General features: G+C 39.9%; 1 protein-coding gene across 6 annotated transcripts in view; it reads left to right on the top strand.

Moving 5' to 3' along the window:
* OMA1 (OMA1 zinc metallopeptidase) overlaps window positions 1–18,299 on the top strand; it is an 84,584-nt gene extending 66,285 nt beyond the window's left edge. For 3 of the 6 annotated variants that reach the window (XM_017544002.2, XM_017544003.2, XM_017544001.2), the window contains one exon: window positions 5,398–5,851. In XM_017544002.2, the coding sequence (XP_017399491.1) occupies window positions 5,398–5,607 (210 nt within the window). In that variant the 3' untranslated portion in view covers window positions 5,608–5,851. Of the gene's footprint in view, window positions 1–5,397; window positions 5,852–8,862; window positions 10,586–16,381; window positions 17,157–18,186 lie in introns of those variants that run through there. The other 3 variants (XR_001829714.2, XR_005202720.1, XM_017544004.2) reach the window with 3 other exon arrangements.
* Window positions 18,300–18,980: the final 681 nt, after the last annotated feature.

The following is an 18,980-nucleotide window of genomic DNA, read 5'->3' as shown; positions in this document are numbered from 1 at the left end:
TATTGGCTTTTACCTTAGAATGTAAGGCCTTTGTACACTGCTATATCTATAGTACCTATGACAATTTGAGATGCTTAGTGAATATTTGTTAAATGATTGCATGATGTGTAATAATAGGCAAGATAAGCAATACAATAGTGGGTGAAAAGTAGAAAAATTGGCAGTAGAATTGAACAGTACCTCCACTCCCTTATAGAAATTTAGCATGTAGGAAATTAATAGTTGGTAATGGGAGAAAGATGCTCACAGGAAATAGTAATGTAAAGATAACAGTGGTCTTTGGACTGTTGGGTTTTAATTCTCACTCAGCCATCTAACTTGAAGAAAGTTTCCTAATCCAACCTTCAGTTTTCTTCATATGTGAAATCAGGATAGGAACATCTCCTAGATATTGGATGTACATACGTGTGCATTTCTGTAGGTAAGGTCCTGCTGCCTTCTTTCCCTTGTCCCCTTCTCTTTGGCATAGACACTTTAAGTATTCTATGCCAAGCCCAAGGTTTCAAAAGTGGTTCAAGTTCCGTTGTCGATTTAGATAACGTGTAAAATACCTCCCACAGTGGAAGCACATAGAAAGTGAACAATAGATGTTTCTTTCACTTCTAGTTGTAGTCTTTAGGCTGGTAAATTCTATGTTTAACTTCAAATCTTCCTTAGGAGTCTCAGAACCATATATTCTTGCTATTAGAGTACATTTCTGCTTTTTCTTAAATGGTAAACTCCTAAGAGTATTTTCTCTATGACATTTATCGTAATGATTTATTCATAGCTAGTGTTCTATAAATGTTTGTTTACAATTTAGCATGCGTTTGTTAAGTGCCTATTATGTACAGTGCATGGAGTTAAACACAGAAAACAAAGTGAAGGAAGTGGAAAGGCATATTCTAGCTATATAGTGGGAAAATTTTGCTCACTTTGGAAGAGATGAAAGTATATTTAATAAAATAGATTAGAATTTATAAAAACAAAAGACATTGCCTCCCTGAAATGTAATAAGATAAATATGGAAAGGAAAGCAAAAAAGAAAAATAAGTTACTAAGACATCCAATAAAATCTTACTATGCAAAATAGATGAAGATTTGATAGAAATACGTATGGTCATAACAGGATTCTGCCTGATAGATAGTTGGAGAGGAGAAACAGTTCACATATGAATAAGTAGTGATAGAAAACCTGTGTGAAGAATATGTAGTGTTTCTAGCAATTAAAGAAACCTAGCTCAGATGTCTCCAGAGTACATTTATTCAGTAAAAAATTTACTCAAGAAACATCATTTGGTGCAAAAAAGCATGAGCACAAAAAATGTAGGGCAAAAGCAGTAAAAACAAAACAGGTTCTAAACCCAGCATTTTTACTTCCAGACCAGCTTTTTTTTTTTTTAAATAGTAGACTCTAGTTTTTATTTTTAGACTTTAAAGCCTCAACTTCTAGGTTGAGTGGAAGGTATAGAGATTTCCCTTATATGTCCGCCCCCACACACTCTCAGCCTCCCATACTATCAAAATCCCACGCCAGAGTGATAATATTAGTTACAATTGATGAATCTATGTTAACTCATCATTATCACCCAAAATCTATTAGGGTTCACTCTTGGTGCTGTATATTCAGTGCATTTTGATATATGTATAATGACATGTGTCCACCATTATAGTATCACGCAGAGTAGTTTTACTGCCTTAAAAATATACTCTATGCCTACTCATTCCTCCCTCCCCCAAGCCCCTGGCAACCACTGATCTTTTTACTGTCTCCATAGTTGTGCCTTTTCCAGAATATCATGTAGCCTTTTCAGATTGGTGTTTTTCACTTAGCAATATGCATTTAAAGTTCCTCATATCTTTTCATAGCTTGATAGTTAATTTCTTCTTAGATCTGAATAATATTCTTTTGTCTGGATATCCGGTAGTTTATCCATTCGCCTATTGAAGGACATCTTGGTTATTTCCAAGTTTTAGCAAATAAAGCTGTTAAAAACATTTACCAAGCCAGCTTTTTGTTCCTTGCCCAGCATTTAACTTCTCTGAGACTCAGTTTCCTCACATGTAAAATTGACCTGATATTTTGTAAGGATTCTGAGATTTGAAATTACGTAGTTACCTAGATAAAAGTAATGAAATCTTATGTGAATAACTATGAATAATTCAAGTATGGCTGTATTGCTGGTGACATTAAAGGTTGATATAGCCTTTCTGGTAGAAAGCAGTTTGGCCCTATATAATAAAAATTATAATCTATCTGCTCTTAACTCTTTGATTAGGTCATTCTATTTTGAGGGTTAGACTTCACATAACTCCAAATGGAGGTAAGAAAATAAGATTTTTTTTTTAAAACAAAGGTTTTTATAGCAGGGTAATTTATAAAAGCCAAATAGACACAACTGTGAGAACATTTCTAATGCCCAGTAATGGAGAAATACAAAGTAAATTGCATGAGAGCAGGGACCATGACTATTCTGACCGATGTGTACCTGGCATCTTACTCACTGTGGTGTTCTAAGTATCTGTTGTATCAAAAAGACTGAATAAGAGAATTTAAGGAAAAGAGAAGAGTTTTTACTGAATACCCAAAGATCAGAGGGGATGACATCCTATTCCTCTCTTTATTGCTTTGCATCTCTCATTGCCAAACTCAGCTGTGCCGGCTGGTACCTGCTGGACTCCATACTTTCCCCCTTTACTGATACCAGTGCAGTGCTTAGACATAGGCACTACACTGATACAGCAGCCACGACAGGTAAACTTCTCACTTGGGAAAGAAAATTAACATGTTGTAAAGGAGCTAAGGCAAGAGTGACTGCATGCCAGTTTTGCGGAGACAGTCTTGGCTTATGCCTGATGTCTCATTGTAAATCTCACTAGCATCTCCTTTCATTGTCAGAGGTATCCCCATTTGGACAGTAGGTCACTATTTAGCTGATGGTCTGACTTTCTGTTTACTTAAGTGCTGTAAGTGCTATAGTTGGGAAACGTTTTCTTGCTATGTCAATTCAGTTTACTTAAACGCTTACTTGACACTCAGTTGAAATGAGCAATATCTTAAATCTGCTGTGGAATACAAAGAAAAACAAGACAAGGCCCCTGCCACCAAAGAATTTCACGTTAAGTAATGCTTTTTCAAACCCTCTGCTTACTTTGGTAACTCATAGCCTCATCAGAGCTAGAAGTGCTCCTAGACCCAAGCTTCTCCCCGACCCCATTCACTTAGAGGACGCCTATCTGGCTTGCCTCTAACTACAAGTTCCCCTCTCCTGTGGGACTCAAGAACCAGTGCCCCTACCACACCCAACTCAAGGTACCTGGGATGATGGAATTCCTTGCCCAAACATGTTTGAGCCTGCTTTCAGGGCCCATGTGGACCTCTTCCTTGAACGCGTGCACGCAAGGCCCTTTACAGTGCCAGATAAGCTAGGGCTGGGAAAGGGGGCAGATGGCAGGCTAGTAGCAAGAGCTACAGTAAGCTCCCTGCAATATTATGTGTCCTAAAATTCAAGAATTCTGAATTTGCACCTGGACTTCCAGGTAATTTTGAATGTGTATTCCTCAAAGTAGGAGAATGAACAGATTTTATGTAGTAGTGTATTAGCTTGATTTACTGCTTTTAGGTGTTTAGATACATGGTATCTGGGCCTCCATTTTCATTCTTGCCATGGACCCCACAAATATTAGAGGCAGGTTGTTTAGAGTAAAACTGAAAATTCTTAACGTGATCTGTGCAGTCCTACATAATCTGCTCCTGCCCTCTACCCTGTTCCACCCAGCTGTACCTGCTTCTTCACTATTCTGAAACACCTTGGCACACTCCCTTCTCCCTTGTACTCACAGCTCCCTCTTGGAATGTTTTTTTCCTAGGTCGCTACATGGTCTCTTTTCTCATGTTCTTCAGGTCTGTCCCCCTCTTGACCCCTAAGTCATTATCTTATCAGTGAGGCCTTGCCTGGACAGTCTTTCTAAAATTTTACCAGTCCCCAAACACTGTTCCCTCTACTGCCTTATTTACTTCCCTTGTTAAGACACATCAATATCAAAAAGCCAGAAATAGTAAAAAACTAAATTAGTTTTTCCTCCTAAATGTCTTTCTTTTAAAACTCCTTAACTATGAAGACCATTTTTCCTTAAAAATTATTTTGGTCGTTATGTCTTAAAATTACCCACATACCCACTTTAAAGAGTTAAATAGTTCTAAGAACTGCCGTCAGTTTCAGGAGTAACTATTTCCAATTCTATTGGATGATTCTTTTGGTATCTTACACTGTGTCTAAATAACATGCTTATGTTGCTACGACCTAACTTCAATTTTGGGCCTTATTCATTTTCCACTGTGTGGGATGAGACGTAAGCCCTCTCTTCCCAGTGTCACACCCTGTGCATGCTCACACACATACGGCTCTCCCCTTCTCAGTATGATTAAATTGTACTTTTGGTTTCATCAAGATTTGATATTTTAAACTGTAAGCCCTAGTCATAGCTGAGCCCCATAGTACGCTGTGATTACTTTCCATTCCTTTGTAATGTTTTCTTTTTCCTAAAGTTAAAAATTGTCATGACTTTGATTCGTTTACTTTTCTAGTTTTATTAGTCCATTCTTATGCTGCTAATAAAGACAGAAGACATACCCAAGACTGGGTAATTTATAAAGGAAAGAGATTTAATTGACTCACAGTTCCACATGGCTGGGGATGGTCCTCACAATCATGGTGGAAGGTGAATGAGGTGCAAAATCAAGTCTTACATGGGGGCAGGCAAAGAATTGTATTCAGGAGAACTGCCCTTTATAAAACCATCAGATGTCGTAAGACTTAACCACTGTCATGAGAACAGCATGGGAAGAATCTACCCTCATGATTCAGTTACCTCCCATCAGGTCCCTCCATGACATGTGGGAATTATGGGGATTACAATTCAGGATGAGATTTGGTGGGGACATAGCCAAACCATATCACTAGGTTATTAGCATCAATTCTACCCAAGACTGTATCAGTTATGTATATCTTTTTTCAGTATATTCAGTCATCTATATTCTGCAGTTTTCCTTTTCTTGAAAAAGTCACTCATAGAGTCTTTTTAAATCTGAATGATTGTTTTCAGGTCTCCTAGAGATACCACAGAGGTATCTCTAAGATCTATTTACTCTCAAAAGAGCATTTGGGCAGTTGTTACAGATATTAATACTATTGTTGTTGTCATTGTTGTTTTTTAAATATTATTTGACCAAATCATGAAAACAACTGTTCACTGTGAATTTATTAGTGGTTCCCTTTTATGTGTTATAATCAAGATAACCTTTTATTAAAAAAATACGGAATGCATTTTTTGTTTTATATGAAACATATTAGGGATTACTGAAACAATCTGAATACATTGATTATATATAGTATTTTTAAATTTTATTTTTTATAGGCTCTCAAAATTAGAGAGATGTGTAATTGCCCACCACTGTCTAAACCAGACCCTCGATTACTATTCAAACTCAGCATGAAGCATTTTCTTGAAGAATCAGAGAAAGAAGACCTAAATATTACGAAGAAACAGAAAATGGATACTCTTCCTGTTCAAAAACAGGAGCAAATACCATTAGCATACCTAGTTGAGAAAAGAACTGGTAATTGAATTAAAACTTATGAGACACAAGATATACGAAGAATGTTGCAGTCTTTATCATTTTATGTTACTTTAAAAAAAATGATGTTTGAAATGAACAAAAAGGATATTCAGGGTCAAATCATGTACATTACGGATATTATCTAAATTCTTCTAGAATTTATTTTTCATGAAATATTGATGGATTTTAATCTATGTTAAAATATCTTCAATGAGGAAAATGTCACAGAATAAATTTATATTACACATTTTACTCTGTCTTCTACTTGCTTTTGATTTAGAAGGCAGACCCCTAGTGGATGAGAAATGAGAACACACAAGTAGTTTTTATTGTAGAGAAGGTTTCAACTGAGCCTAAACTGGATTTCCAAGTCTGGGTGATTATGATGAAGTGGGAAATAGTCTGAAGGTATCTGTTTGCAGGAAATTGTTAGCATCGGGGTGGGATTATGTGGAAAAGGGGACCTCAGGATAGAGAATTTTCTTATCTTCACCTGTGGATGACTGGAGAAAATGCTACAGGCAGAAGCTATTTTCCTAGAGAGACACAAGAAGTTGTGGTTCAGATAGCAAAGCAAGAAACAGAATTGGGGGAGAGGGCATTTCCACAGAGACACTGTGTTCCTGGTGCACTGACGTCTTAACAGAAGGTTGTGTCATTTGATTGCTCCATGAGATTACCATTTGGGAATCTCTGGGGTTCCCAGAGAAGACAACCACTCTGTTTCTATGACGGTACCATCAAAAGAGCCAGAGGCAAGGCACTGCCCCCAAGTTGACCTTCCTGAGCCGCAGATATCAACGAGGGGACCGGAGGAAAATGACAAGAGAAGAAGCACAAGACACACCCCCAGTGGTGCCCAGAAATTGCTGCATTATATAAATGTGGAAATATGACTTATTTAATATGTGTATTCCCAAACTAGTGAAGTCTAGTGATGCTTAGGTTATATTTCTAAGAAGACATTTTTCTTGAAACACATTATATTAAATAAATATTTTCTTAGAGAATTACAGAGGAAAGGGACTACTTTGTATTATATGTCTACTATGAGCTGGGCCCTGTATTTATCTATTTTCCATAACCCTGTTAGGTTTTATTATTCTTATTTTACAATGGCAAATAGGCTTGGAGAAGTTAAATAATATACCCAATGTCTCTCACCTAGATAGAACAAAGCTAGATCTATCTGACTACGAATCTGTCCATTTTTTACAATGCTCAGATATCTAAGAGTAAGCTATCGAAACAAGGAACAAACTATTCTCAGTTATTCATTAGCTTCCCCACATATGGCTACAATACAAGTAAAAATCTCATAATTATGAAATCAGGGACCACTTGTGTTTCCTGCAGGTTGATTTTATAGGTTCTCAGCCTCTGCTATCAAAATTGACATGAAAAGCTTTAGATGAGGCAGTGTAGGAGAGTAGAACCTCTCCCACTGCCTGTGGAAAGAAGCCTGTGAAATCTCACCTGGGATGTGCCCTGTCACTATTAAATCTTCTTAGACAAAATATCTAGTTGTTAAGAAAACAAGTTCAGAGGCTGTTTTTGTTTCCCAGGGCTTATTATACATTACTCGTAAGGAATTTCCTGATCTACACACAAGACAACCATTGGTCATGAATAGGTTCACATTAACTATTCTCAATATAATCATTTTTTACACTCCTTGTGATTGGAGTGTTGTGAAAGACACTCCATAACATACAAAGACAGTTGGAGAATATCACCTAAAGGTAAACAGTAAAACACAGCGTTAGATTTTCCTACAGATTCCCTAAGAAAATAAATGTAGCAAAGACCTCTATTTTTTCTTCTATACTGTTGTCACTTCTAATTGTGTTGTTCAGACTTGCTAGAAACATATACAAGTTGACACCATGTCAGAAGGAGCAGAGATAATATCTTTATAATATACCAGAAAGACTTTTTTCAACCAGTGGAATCAAATGCAAAAGAAATGTTACAGTTCAGCTCAATGTTTTAGAAGAAATAGCAGTTGAAATACAAGATATGTATATATGTGTGTGTGTGTGTGTGTATATATAATTTTATATGGAAATAAGCTCTATGTTCTGCACTTAGTTGCAGAACTACTTTGTTCCTGTCAATACTTTTCATGTGCCTATAGGATATAGATGATAGGCTGGTGGTTAACTTAGTTGTTAGGAGGATGATGCTAATAAATTCAAGACACAAACTCAACCTGATTTTTTTATAATTCTGATAGTGTGAGACTATCTCCCAAAACTAAAGGACAAGGACAGCGTGTATATTTACTTCTATATGCTTATAGTTCTTGACACATTATAGGCATTAATTAATATTTTATTGACACTGTACAGCAATCATCTGGTCAAAGGACTGAAAAAAAGGAGAAACAGTCATACTCTAAAATCTTTGCTTCTGTAGTTGTGGAACCCTGGACAAGTCACATAAACTCTCTAATCTTCATTCCTTAATTATAAAATGGGGGCAAAAAAAATTCTCCTAGGTTGACTTGGTTGACCAAGTGAAATGATACAGCATTTAACACAAAATCTAAAGCTGCAAATGTAATAAAAATTGTTACCATATACTGATGCATACTTTATACTATTAGCCATTTTCATACTGCTATAAAGACATACTCGAGACTGGGTAATTTATAAAGAAAAAGGGGTTTACTTGACTCACAGTTTCACATGGCTGGGGAGGCCTCATGAATCTCACAATCATGGTGGAAGGGGAAGAGGCACATCCCAATTGGTGGCATGTGAGAGAGATCAAGCAAGAGCAGGGAAAACCACCCCCAAAACCATCAGATCTGGTGAGAACTCACTCACTGTCATAAGAACAGCATGGAGAAAACTGTCCCCATGATCTAATCACCTTTCTCGGCACATGGGGATTACAATTTGAGATGAGATCTGGGTGGGGACACAGCCAAACCTATCAGCTATGCATGGTGCTAAGCATTTTGCAAGCACTGTTGAACCCCACAGCGACCCTATTTATGGTAGATATTCTATTCAACTATGCCCTATTGTAGATCAGGAAGCTGAAGGTTAGAGGGGTAACGGAAGTTGCTCAAGGCTACATGGTATATAGTTCTTAAGATTTTTTTTTACTTGCAAGAACAGAGAAACCAACACAAACCCAACCAAGAAAATTTGTTCCCTCAAACTAACAGAAAAGCCCAGAAATATTCTGCTTCAGGCACAGTTTAATCTAGGGGATCATGATGTCATCCGAGCAAGGGCTCTTTTTCTTTGCAGTCTTTCTCAGATGTTCCCTGGTGATGTCAAGATGGCTGCCAGCACTTCCAGGATTGCATGCTTTCACATCCAGCTGGATGAGTGACTGACTCACACCCCAACTATTGAAACAAAGCCTTTAACACTAACTGCACCCTGAAGCAATCGCCATGGCAGGGGATGGCATTATTTTGATTGGCTTGGACCTATCTGGATCCAACACGAGTTGAGGATGGGCACGACTCAACACCACCCAAACAGAATGGCTACTGCGCAGTGGGAGAGATGCAACCACAGGGCTTATGAAGTAAGTGACAGAACTGGAATTAAAACCTGTTTATCCTTTCAGCAGGCAAAAAACAAGATGATTCCTTGACAAATTTTATCTGAAATAATACCTAATCTGAGAAAAAATGTAGTATAAATTTTATATTGATATGATAGCAAATTTTCATTAACCTATTTGCTTTACCATTTAAAAGTTTTTTTGTTTGTTTTGTCTTGTTTTGTACTGAATTATATCCTCAAAACCAATCTATGAGATTGGAAGGACAAATGGCATTATTTACTCATAGGGGAGAAAACTAACGCTTGGAGGAATTAGGCAAGTGACTCAAGTATGCATTCAGGTAAATGGCTGAACTGGGATTGGAACTGAAGAATCCACTGATTTGTAATCCAATTTTCTTTCTGCAATACTGCATTCTTTGGAGAGGGAGCTATTACCTCCATTTATCTGGAAACTGAAGCTCAAAAATATTAGTCAATGTGTGCCCAGCACTACTCACTTCTTAATGGCAGAACTGGTTCAAACCCTCTCATTTCCTGACTCCTCTTCCTCCATGTACTGCCACTTCCATGAACAAATCTCATAGAAAGTGAGGATGAAAAATGTGCATTCCCTTCATCCTTCACTCATGAACACCAGGGCCAACACCTCTTTTCTCTTATTTAAAAGCACCCATTTTAATAGTTGATGGCAGATGGTAAAAATATCCATTTTAAGCGTATGTATACATGTGAAGGATAAAATTCTTGTTAATCACCTCATAACATGTTTTGATGAGAGCCTAGAGAATTCTTTAATCTGTAGTGAGATGAGATAAATCTCCCACTTCATTACGGGGAAGAAAACTCTATCAGTGTTCTACCCATCTACACTTTGCCCCCTAACCTCCATCAGAAAACTTAGGCTAGTGGCTCCCAGCTTCTGAATCATCCAGGCCTCCTTTTACATTAGCTGGCTCTGCCAGCAAGGAGTTTTACACCTCTAAGTTCGATCTTGAAGAGTTGGTATGTCTAGACCCATGCCCAGGTGTTCTCACTACACTGGCTGTTTAGGAGACTGTGGGGTGTGGGGCATAAGTCACAGTGCAGCTCTGTTTCCAGGTCTTAGGATGTCTCTGATATCATCAAAGACCAAGCAGGGCCTCTGATCATCATGTGATCTCTGGTGCTACCAAAGTTCCAGCCAAAAGAAAAAAAATTGTTGTTTTAATTAGTTTGAGCAGCTTAATTATGTGAAAGAAAATATAAAATTTTTAGTTAAGCTCTTTGAAATTTTAAGCATAGCTGGCAGGCTTCCAATACCATCTTAGTAGACCACAAGGGGCCTGGGACCTCATCCTGGGCAGCATTGGTCTAAAATAAGATTTGGGTTTTTTTCTTCCTTCAGAATATTAAAGTTAACATGTATTCATTTTGACCAATATATTAAAGTTTAATCATACTTTCGTAGGTTAGAAATGGTGGATGGTTTACTTAAGAATTCTGTACTTCTATATTTAAGGTTGTATTTCTTCAGTAACTATTGTTTTTGCACAGAAATGTTGAGTTTAGTTTTTTCCAAATTATTTCTTTCTGATGTTATTGGAGCCTTGAAAGAATCAAGGGCAACATCGCTAGTCTCATTTTTTTATTTGGGAAAATGGGATAGTAATATTTGCCCTACCCAATTCCCAGAATTATTATGGATTTAAATATAGTAATGTATATATGCTCTGCTGAACATCCCAAATGCTACACTGTGCTGATTCTTATTAACATATTCTAACATGTCTTCATCTGGGCTATATGATTATTAGTTAAGAGATGTCATTTCCAAAAGGTTGGTTCTGATCTGTTACAACTCAGAATTGGTGATGATCTCTTCCTACTTGAGTGTGAGAGGAAAGGAAACTTTTATTTGTGGCATGTTTTGTTTTAGTCTGGGGTGTGTGTGTGTGTGTGTGTGTTTAACCTAATTCAGCCAGGTGCAGTGGCTCACGTCTGTAATCCCAGCACTTTGGGAGGCTGAGGCGGGTGGATCATGAGGTCAGGAATTCAAGACCAGTCTGGGCAACATGGTAAAACCCTGTCTCTACTAAAAATGCAAAATTTTATTACAGGGAGTGGTGGTGGGCACCTGTAATCCCAGTTACTCCGGAGGCTGAGGCAGGAGAATTGCTTGAACCGGGAGGCAGAAGTTACAGTGAGATTAGATCATGTCACTGCACTCCAGCCTGGGCAACAGAGCATAAAAATAATTAACCTAATTCTGTTAATCCATTATGCCCTTGTCTGGAGGGTGTTCCTGATTTCCATCAATTTCTACATTCTGATGTTTAAATCTGGAGAAATAAGGCCAGCCATTTCCTAGAATCACCAATCCATTCTCCAGATGATGGACTGGGAAAATGGGAATTAGTGTTTGTAGAGCCCTACTAAGGCAAGATTCTATAACCTTTCTCTCCTTTTAATCTTCACAGCAACCCTGTGAGGGATGTTTTATTTTCCTAATTTACAGATGAGAAAATGGGGGTTCACAGGACTGTGTAACTTTACAGAGGTCACACAGTAGCCCAGGAATTTAGCTAGGTCTGTGACACTCAAAGGCTTTCACTGTCTTTAATACGCCTCCCCTCACACAAAAGAAATGAGAGCAATTGGCAGGACAATGTGGGAAACATTTATTTGGGACCCTTGCTTTGTTCAAGTGCCTAGAGCATTTCTCCTGCTCCATAGTCCCTGAAACTTTCCACGATCTCAACACCAGCTCCCTTTGCAATGAGCCAATCAGCTAACTAAAAGGTATTCATGAAAAAGGCCCAGCAGCCTCAGGAACATACAACTGACCCTTGACAATGCAGGGGTTAGGGCACTTTTTGGACCCTAATAGCTACCCAAAGTCACATGGGCCACCAGCTTTGACCTGAGCGCATTACGAAGAACTAACTCCTCCTCTCAGGAGAACTATTAGGTTGGTGCGAAAGTAATTGCATTTTTTGCCATTACTTTTAAATGGCAAAAAAAAAAAAAAAAGCCAAAAAAGGATAGAGGAAGGAAGTATTTCTTTGTTTTTTGGTCCCGTAATACTTACTTTTGCCATAGAAAACAAAAAAAAAAACGGCAATTACTTTTGCACCAATCTATAGTTTAGGAAACCACTGAGGATTCAAGGTCAGAAGATCTGAGTTCACATCCTGTCTTCCCTACCAGCTGTGGGATCCAGCAAGTCGCTACGCCTCTTGAAAGCTCAGTTTATCTTTACCTGCATGTTGTGGCAACGAAAAGAGCTCTGTTACTGCACCTACCCCATCATGCTGCAAGCTGGCTATTGGCCTGGGAGCTCCTATAGAGCAGGAGCTCTGGCATCCTCATCTTTTTCATCCACAGTCCACAGGAATGCTTGATGCTTTATCGGTGATTCCTAGTCTCTGTATCTGGAATGACCCTAATAGCCTCCGTAAAGTAGAGAAGTTTGACTCGGAAATCAAAATCCAGACGTGAAGTGATATTTACATGTATGTGACAGCTCGTTTGGGAGCAGACGTTTATTGAACAGCCAGAACAGATTGCAGAGTTAACACTCAACAGCTTCATCCAGAACACAGAAATCTGTCGGAGTTGAAATGTGAAGGAAACGCAGGCTGGGAAGACACACCAGTCTTGGAAGGCATGCTAGGCGGTGCTCAGACTTTCTCTGCAGAGTGCCCTTGGGTCAGACTGTTCTGGCAATGAGGTCATTAGTGCTTGGTAAGATCAAGTCCCTAACAATAAGAGCAGTAACAAGAGCAATAATAATGGCCACCACTCATTATTGAGACCTCTTACAAACCAAGCTCTGAAAGCGCTTGACATGCAGTGGCTCGCTTGACTCCTGCAACAATTCTGTGAGGCAGATAAAATTGTCCCACTTGATTTATGAATGAGGAAATCGAGCTCAGAGAGTGTGAGTGAGTTGACTCAGGCCTCCCAGGTAAGACTTACCTTGACCTTGCAAGCTCTTGGGTCTCAGATGAAATGCCATTTGGAGGCATTAAGTGTTGTGAGATTGGCTCTGGCTGGTTGGATAGTTTGTAAAGCATGACAATACAGTGCAGTGTGGGGAAATGTCATTTGATTTATTTTGTTCTCCTGGGACTACTTCCTCTCTTAACATGACTAGCAAGGTAGGGCATAACTGAAAGTGAACAGAAGTCCTAGATGGGAGAAGAGACGATCAGAGGGACCCTAGTTATTTTTTGTGAATGTTTATGATAATAGTAGGCAATAGTAATAGTTAGCATTTATGAAGCAGAAGGTGTTGGGGACGCCACTAAACACTTTGCATGTATTATCCAATTTTGCACCCACCATAATGCTGTTGTTGCCCAGCTGCATTAGTCTGCTCTTGCATTGCTATAAAGAAATACCTGAGACTAATTTCTAAAGAAAATAGATTTAATTGGCCCACAGTTCTGCGGGCTATACAGGAAGCATGGTGGCATCAGCTTCTGGGAAGGCCTCAGGGAACTTACAATTATGGCAGAAGTGCAAAGAGGAGCAAGGTGTCTCACGTGGTGGGAGCAGGAGGGGTGGGGAGGTGCTACACACTTTTAGAAGAGCCAGATCTCGTGATAACTCACTCACTATCACAAGAACAGCACTGAGGGGATCGTGCTAAACCACTCATCAGAACCCGCCCCATGATCCAATCAACTCCCACTGGCCCCACCTCCAAAAAAAGGATTGAGGATTCCATACAATTCAACATGTGATTTGGATGGGGACACAGATCCAAACCGTATCACCAGCCAACAGCCACTCTTCCTCTTGTTTTTCATTTTGTTTGGGTGATAGTATGCCCTGCCTGCAAATATCTAAGTCAATTATCTAATGCTATTCACCTTAGCCAAGGCCAGGTCTGAGAACAGGTGTGTAGCTAGATATGATGAATAGGAAAGAAAGCAAAGTCAAGTACTTTCCAAGGATAGCAAATATTTTCCTCTCTGAGAAGAAAGAGGCCACAGAAGATTCTGTTTTAATTGTTTGTTTGCTTATTTGTTTGTCTTTTATCCCTGCCTTGCAAGTGCTATGTCAAGATATGACCTAGGGAATCCCAGGGATACCAACCCAGAACCCCAGAATCCTAGTGTCACTGGGTTGCTAGGGCAATGCTGGCATTGACTGCCTCAAAACTTTTCGTGAAGTGAGATAGTAAATGTCTTTATTATTTATGCCATTATTAATTGGGTATTTTCTTACTTGTTCCTAAAAGTATTCCTACTGATAAAATAGTATTGGTTCCATTTTATAATTGAGAAAACCAAGGCATAAAAAATTAAATCACTTTCCTTCTGTCACCCAGCTTGTAAGTGGGAAGGCCTAATAAGCTTTTGCTACTACGATTCTGCCTGGATCCAAGTCTACAGTCCAAGGAATTACATTCCAGGGGTGATAGGTTGGCTCAATCAAGTAAGAAGAACTCTTGACACTGGGCAACTGAGTAGGGAGCTCTCAGTCATAGGAGATGCTGAAGCAAAGGAAAGACAGCCATCCGTGAAGGTCACTGGAAGGAGAGCCAGGCTCTAAGTAGACAGGAGTCAGAAAGATGGACCACGTGCAAGACGCTAATGTGTTATAAACGTGTTCTGTAATAGAACCACATGGGCTCAAAGAATAGGCAAAAAAAGAAACTGCAGTCTTGGCTAACCAGGTTTCCAGTTTGGTGATGAGACAGTGCTTCAGACATCTGTGGTCCAGGAATGGGCTTGACAGTGCTGCTCCTGGACCATTGAGGGTGATGGCAAGGTGAAAGGTAAGGGTCAGGCCTGGATGTGCATGAAAGTCCCAGCTCTGGCCAGGCACGGTGGCTCATGCCTATAATTTTAGCACTTTGGGAGGCTGAGGTGGGAGGATCACTTGAGGTCAGGAGTTTAAGACCAGCCTGGGTAGCATGGCGAAACCCCATCTCTACTAAAAATGAAAAAATTAGCTGGGTGTGGTGCTGCACACCCGTATTCCCACCTACTTGGGAGGCTGAGGCACAAGAATTGCTTGAACCTGGGAGGCAGAGGTTGCAGTGAGCCAAGATTACGCCACTGCACTCCAACCTGGGTGACAGAGTGAGACTCTGTCTCAAAAATAAATAAAGTAAAAATAAAAATTAATAAATAATAAATAAAAAGAAACTCCCAGCTTTGCTATTTCCTAGCTGCCAACCTCAAATTCCCTCTTTGTCAAATGGGAAGAATGGCTTCAGTGTACTTCCTAGGGCTGCTGTGAAGATTAAATGAGATGATTGTACACATCTACAAACGTTTATTGAAGACCTACTATATGCCTAGCCTTCTTTCAAATCCTGATGTCTGTGTAAGCTGAAAGAGTTTCACAAATTTAAAATATTAAGTATTATTATTTATTTTTAAAAAGTATCTAAGTCCTCTCTTCCTCCTGCCCTACCAAGGAACTCCATTCATCTATTTTGAAATAAATTGAGCTCTTACCCAGGAAAATAGAAGAACGGCTCCGACAGACAGAGTTTCCAGCAAGACAAATCCCCAATGGCTTCTCCCTGCCACCGCTCAATAATGGTGTTTGCTATAAATCAGAGAGCTTCTTTATCAAGTGCTTTGAAGCGCTTGGGACTGATTTAGCCCTAGAGTGAGATTAATCACAAATTGCTGCTTTAGAAAGAGTGATGGGTATGAATTAGAAGGTTCATGGAGATCATTCTGATTCACCCCAATTGCGATAGATAGCTGGAATTTACAGAACTAAGGCCCTAAGTTTTTAAATATTTCTCAGTTTGAGAAAAATTACTACATCTAAGAGTAGATTTCTTTTCCCCTAATAATGTCACAGTGGGATGGGGAAGGAACTAATGTTTTCTTTTTAAAAGCATGTAACTGTGTGTGCCAGACTCTATGTTTATATCATGTTTTTTTAATCCCTATAATAATACCATGAGATAAGTCTGGCTATCCTCATTTATTAGATAACAAAAGTGAGACCCACATTGGTGAAAAGACTTACACAATGTTATACAATGCCCAGGTAGCTGAGATGAGTAAAATGCAGGTCTGTGTGATTCCAAAGCCTTAACAAGGAACCTCTTTGATCATTGACGGCAGATCCCTGGAAGCAGAGCTCAACGTAGATACAAAAAATAAATGAATCACATAAGGCTTGCTGTGATTGCTGGCCAGCAATGATGCCTGAGACAGTCCCTTAGGACCCATCTTTAATGACACTGTCCTGTGATGACCTTCTTTAATATCTCGCCTTTTTTTTTCATAAGATAGAGGATGTATGAATGAAAGAAGTTCCACCAGGAAGAATGTGTCTGCTTCCTTTCTGCTCATATACCACGTAACGGCCATGGAGGGGCATCACTCAGATAACTCTTCAACAGAGCCCTCTGTGGCGTGCATAACTGACAAATGCTCCAGCTGCCACACCTTCAGGTCCACAGTAACTGGGTATGTCAGGGGCACTAAAGCTGGGCCATGCCTTCTGCACATGAGATCATGTCATGGATGACTATTGCATGAGGACACCCTGTTGGCCTGGCCAAAACGTTCTTAGAACTGCACTGTAGTCACAGCTCTTCCAACTTCCTTCTCCTTCCTTCCCACTCTCATTTCTCATGTGTCAGACCTACATCATGGTCTGAAGCCTCTTCCTGTCTCATCCTGATCCCCTCCTTTGTCATGTACAAGAACTTCTCCAATACATCTCATGCACAGCTAATCCCATCTTGGTGTCTACTTCCTGAAGAATGCTAATGGAAAGACGCAGTGATTCTGTTTCTCCAACCCACATGCCTATCACCTGGAAAACAGATCAATTTTGTGATATCATCATGCAACAGAATACTATAGAGCAGTGAAAATGAATGAATCAGAGATAGAGGCATCAACATGGATACATCTGAAAAACATAATGTTGAACAAAACAAAAGTGTTGCAGAGTGAGTGATACATACATACAGTATGTAACATTTATATAAAGTTTTAAAACTTTTCAAACAATGTCGTATATAATTTGTAGATGAGTACATAAAGCATAAAAACACACTAAGGGCCGGGGCAGTGGCTCAGGCCTGTAATCCTAGCACTTTGGGAGGCCAAAGTGGGCGGATCATGAGGTCAAGAGATCGAGATCATCCTGGCCAACATGGTGAAATACCATCTCTACTAAAAATACAATAATTAGCCAGGCATGGTGTGCATGCCTATAGTAATAGCTACTCGGGAGGCTGAGGCAGGAGAAGTGCTTAAACCTGGGAGGAGGAGGTTGCGGTGAGCCGAGATCATGCCACTGCACTTCAACCTGGCGATAGAGTGAGACTCCGTCTCAAAAAAACAAAACAAAACTCACACATACACACACACACACACACACACACTGAGGAAAGCTAAACCCAAATTCAGGAGAGAGGCTACCACTGGGGAGAAAAAGAAGAATGCAAACGGGTTTTGTATTTTAAGCTGCATGCTTGGCACACAGTTGTTCATTATACCTATGCTTTTTATATGCCTGAAATGTTTCATAGTAAAAAATTTAAACATATTAAGTCATACCCAACAAAGTGTTTCTAGTGAAAAATGATAAAATAATTTGATATTGGCTATGTTTTGGGAAATTTTGGATATATGTTGTCGCATGCCATCAGTTGAGTCTTAGTCTACTGTGCCTTTTACTACACCAAGTAGCAATTATTTATTTTTATGTTTGTTTCTGTTCTCTTTCTCTCCCCAACCCTCACTGGACCATGAGCTCTAAGAAAGAAGACTCTCATCTCCTTATTTCTGAATCCCCAGTGGCTATGACAGTAGCAAGGGAGCAATATGTGTTTATTATGTTTTTAATAATCAGGAGAAGAGAAACCAGGGACTGGGGAGAGAGATGGCAGGTAGTACAGACGGCAAAACCTAAGTCACTATTTTTTCAATGTAATCGAAAAAGCAGAGCTTCCGCTTTTGTTTGAGTGCAGCTACATATGGGCAATAGGGCTACAGTGGGGCAGCTGGGGGGCAGGCCAGAGGGCCTGAGGTGTGTGAGGTCCTGTGACAGTGGCAGCCACTTTGTTATATATTTCAGGCAAAGAGTTGGGCATTATCCTCACAACTTGGAGAGTTCGGCATTATCACTGCTTTTCACAGATAAGGAAACTAAGGGTCAGCAAATTTGTATCTGCATCATACAAGGCAAGCTGCGGATCTGCTGTGAGGCCACTCACTCAGGTATTCATGTATTCATTCACTCAACAACACCTGCATTCCAGGCACTACTGCGCCGGGTACTAGGATACAGTGATGAATGGCTCAGACTGAGACCCACCCCAAGGAGCCCCCCAACTAGTGAGGGCTCAGATGCACAAGCACGGCTACCCTTGCAGTCACAGACCGGCTCTGGGACAGGTCCTGGTCTACGGGGCTGTGGTGGCACAAGGAAGAAAAACATCACCAGTACTGAATGTCAAGGCTTCCTGGAAGAATGACCTCCAGATGAGACCCAGGTGAGGGTAGGTGGAGGGAAGACAGGAGGGTGTTGGCAGGGGATGAGGATTATCCCTTTCATGAAAGAGCATCCTCTCTGAGGCCTGAAGATGAAAGAGCAGAGTGTCAGAGCTTCCCGTGACAGCCAATAGTGCATTCTCTTAGAGTATCCCATTCGTCTGCCTTCCAGGCTCCAAGTCCTTGGCTTCAGGAACCTCCCCTGGGCCCCCACATTACTTCCACACAGACCTACCCACCCCATCTGTGTTAGTCCAGGTCCTCTGAGAAAGCAGAAACCAAGACAAGATTAAACTTGCAAGAAATCTGTTAGAGGAAATGCCTGTGGGAAAAAATGAAGAGGCCAGGGGAGGCTGGAAAAGCCACAAGTCCACAATA

Source organism: Cebus imitator, unplaced genomic scaffold (assembly GCF_001604975.1).
Source record: "Cebus imitator isolate Cc_AM_T3 unplaced genomic scaffold, Cebus_imitator-1.0 Scaffold163, whole genome shotgun sequence".
Taxonomy (NCBI): Eukaryota; Metazoa; Chordata; class Mammalia; order Primates; family Cebidae; genus Cebus; species Cebus imitator.
The sequence above is the reverse complement of the archived record's forward strand: the minus strand, read 5'-3'. Positions and strand labels throughout refer to the sequence as shown.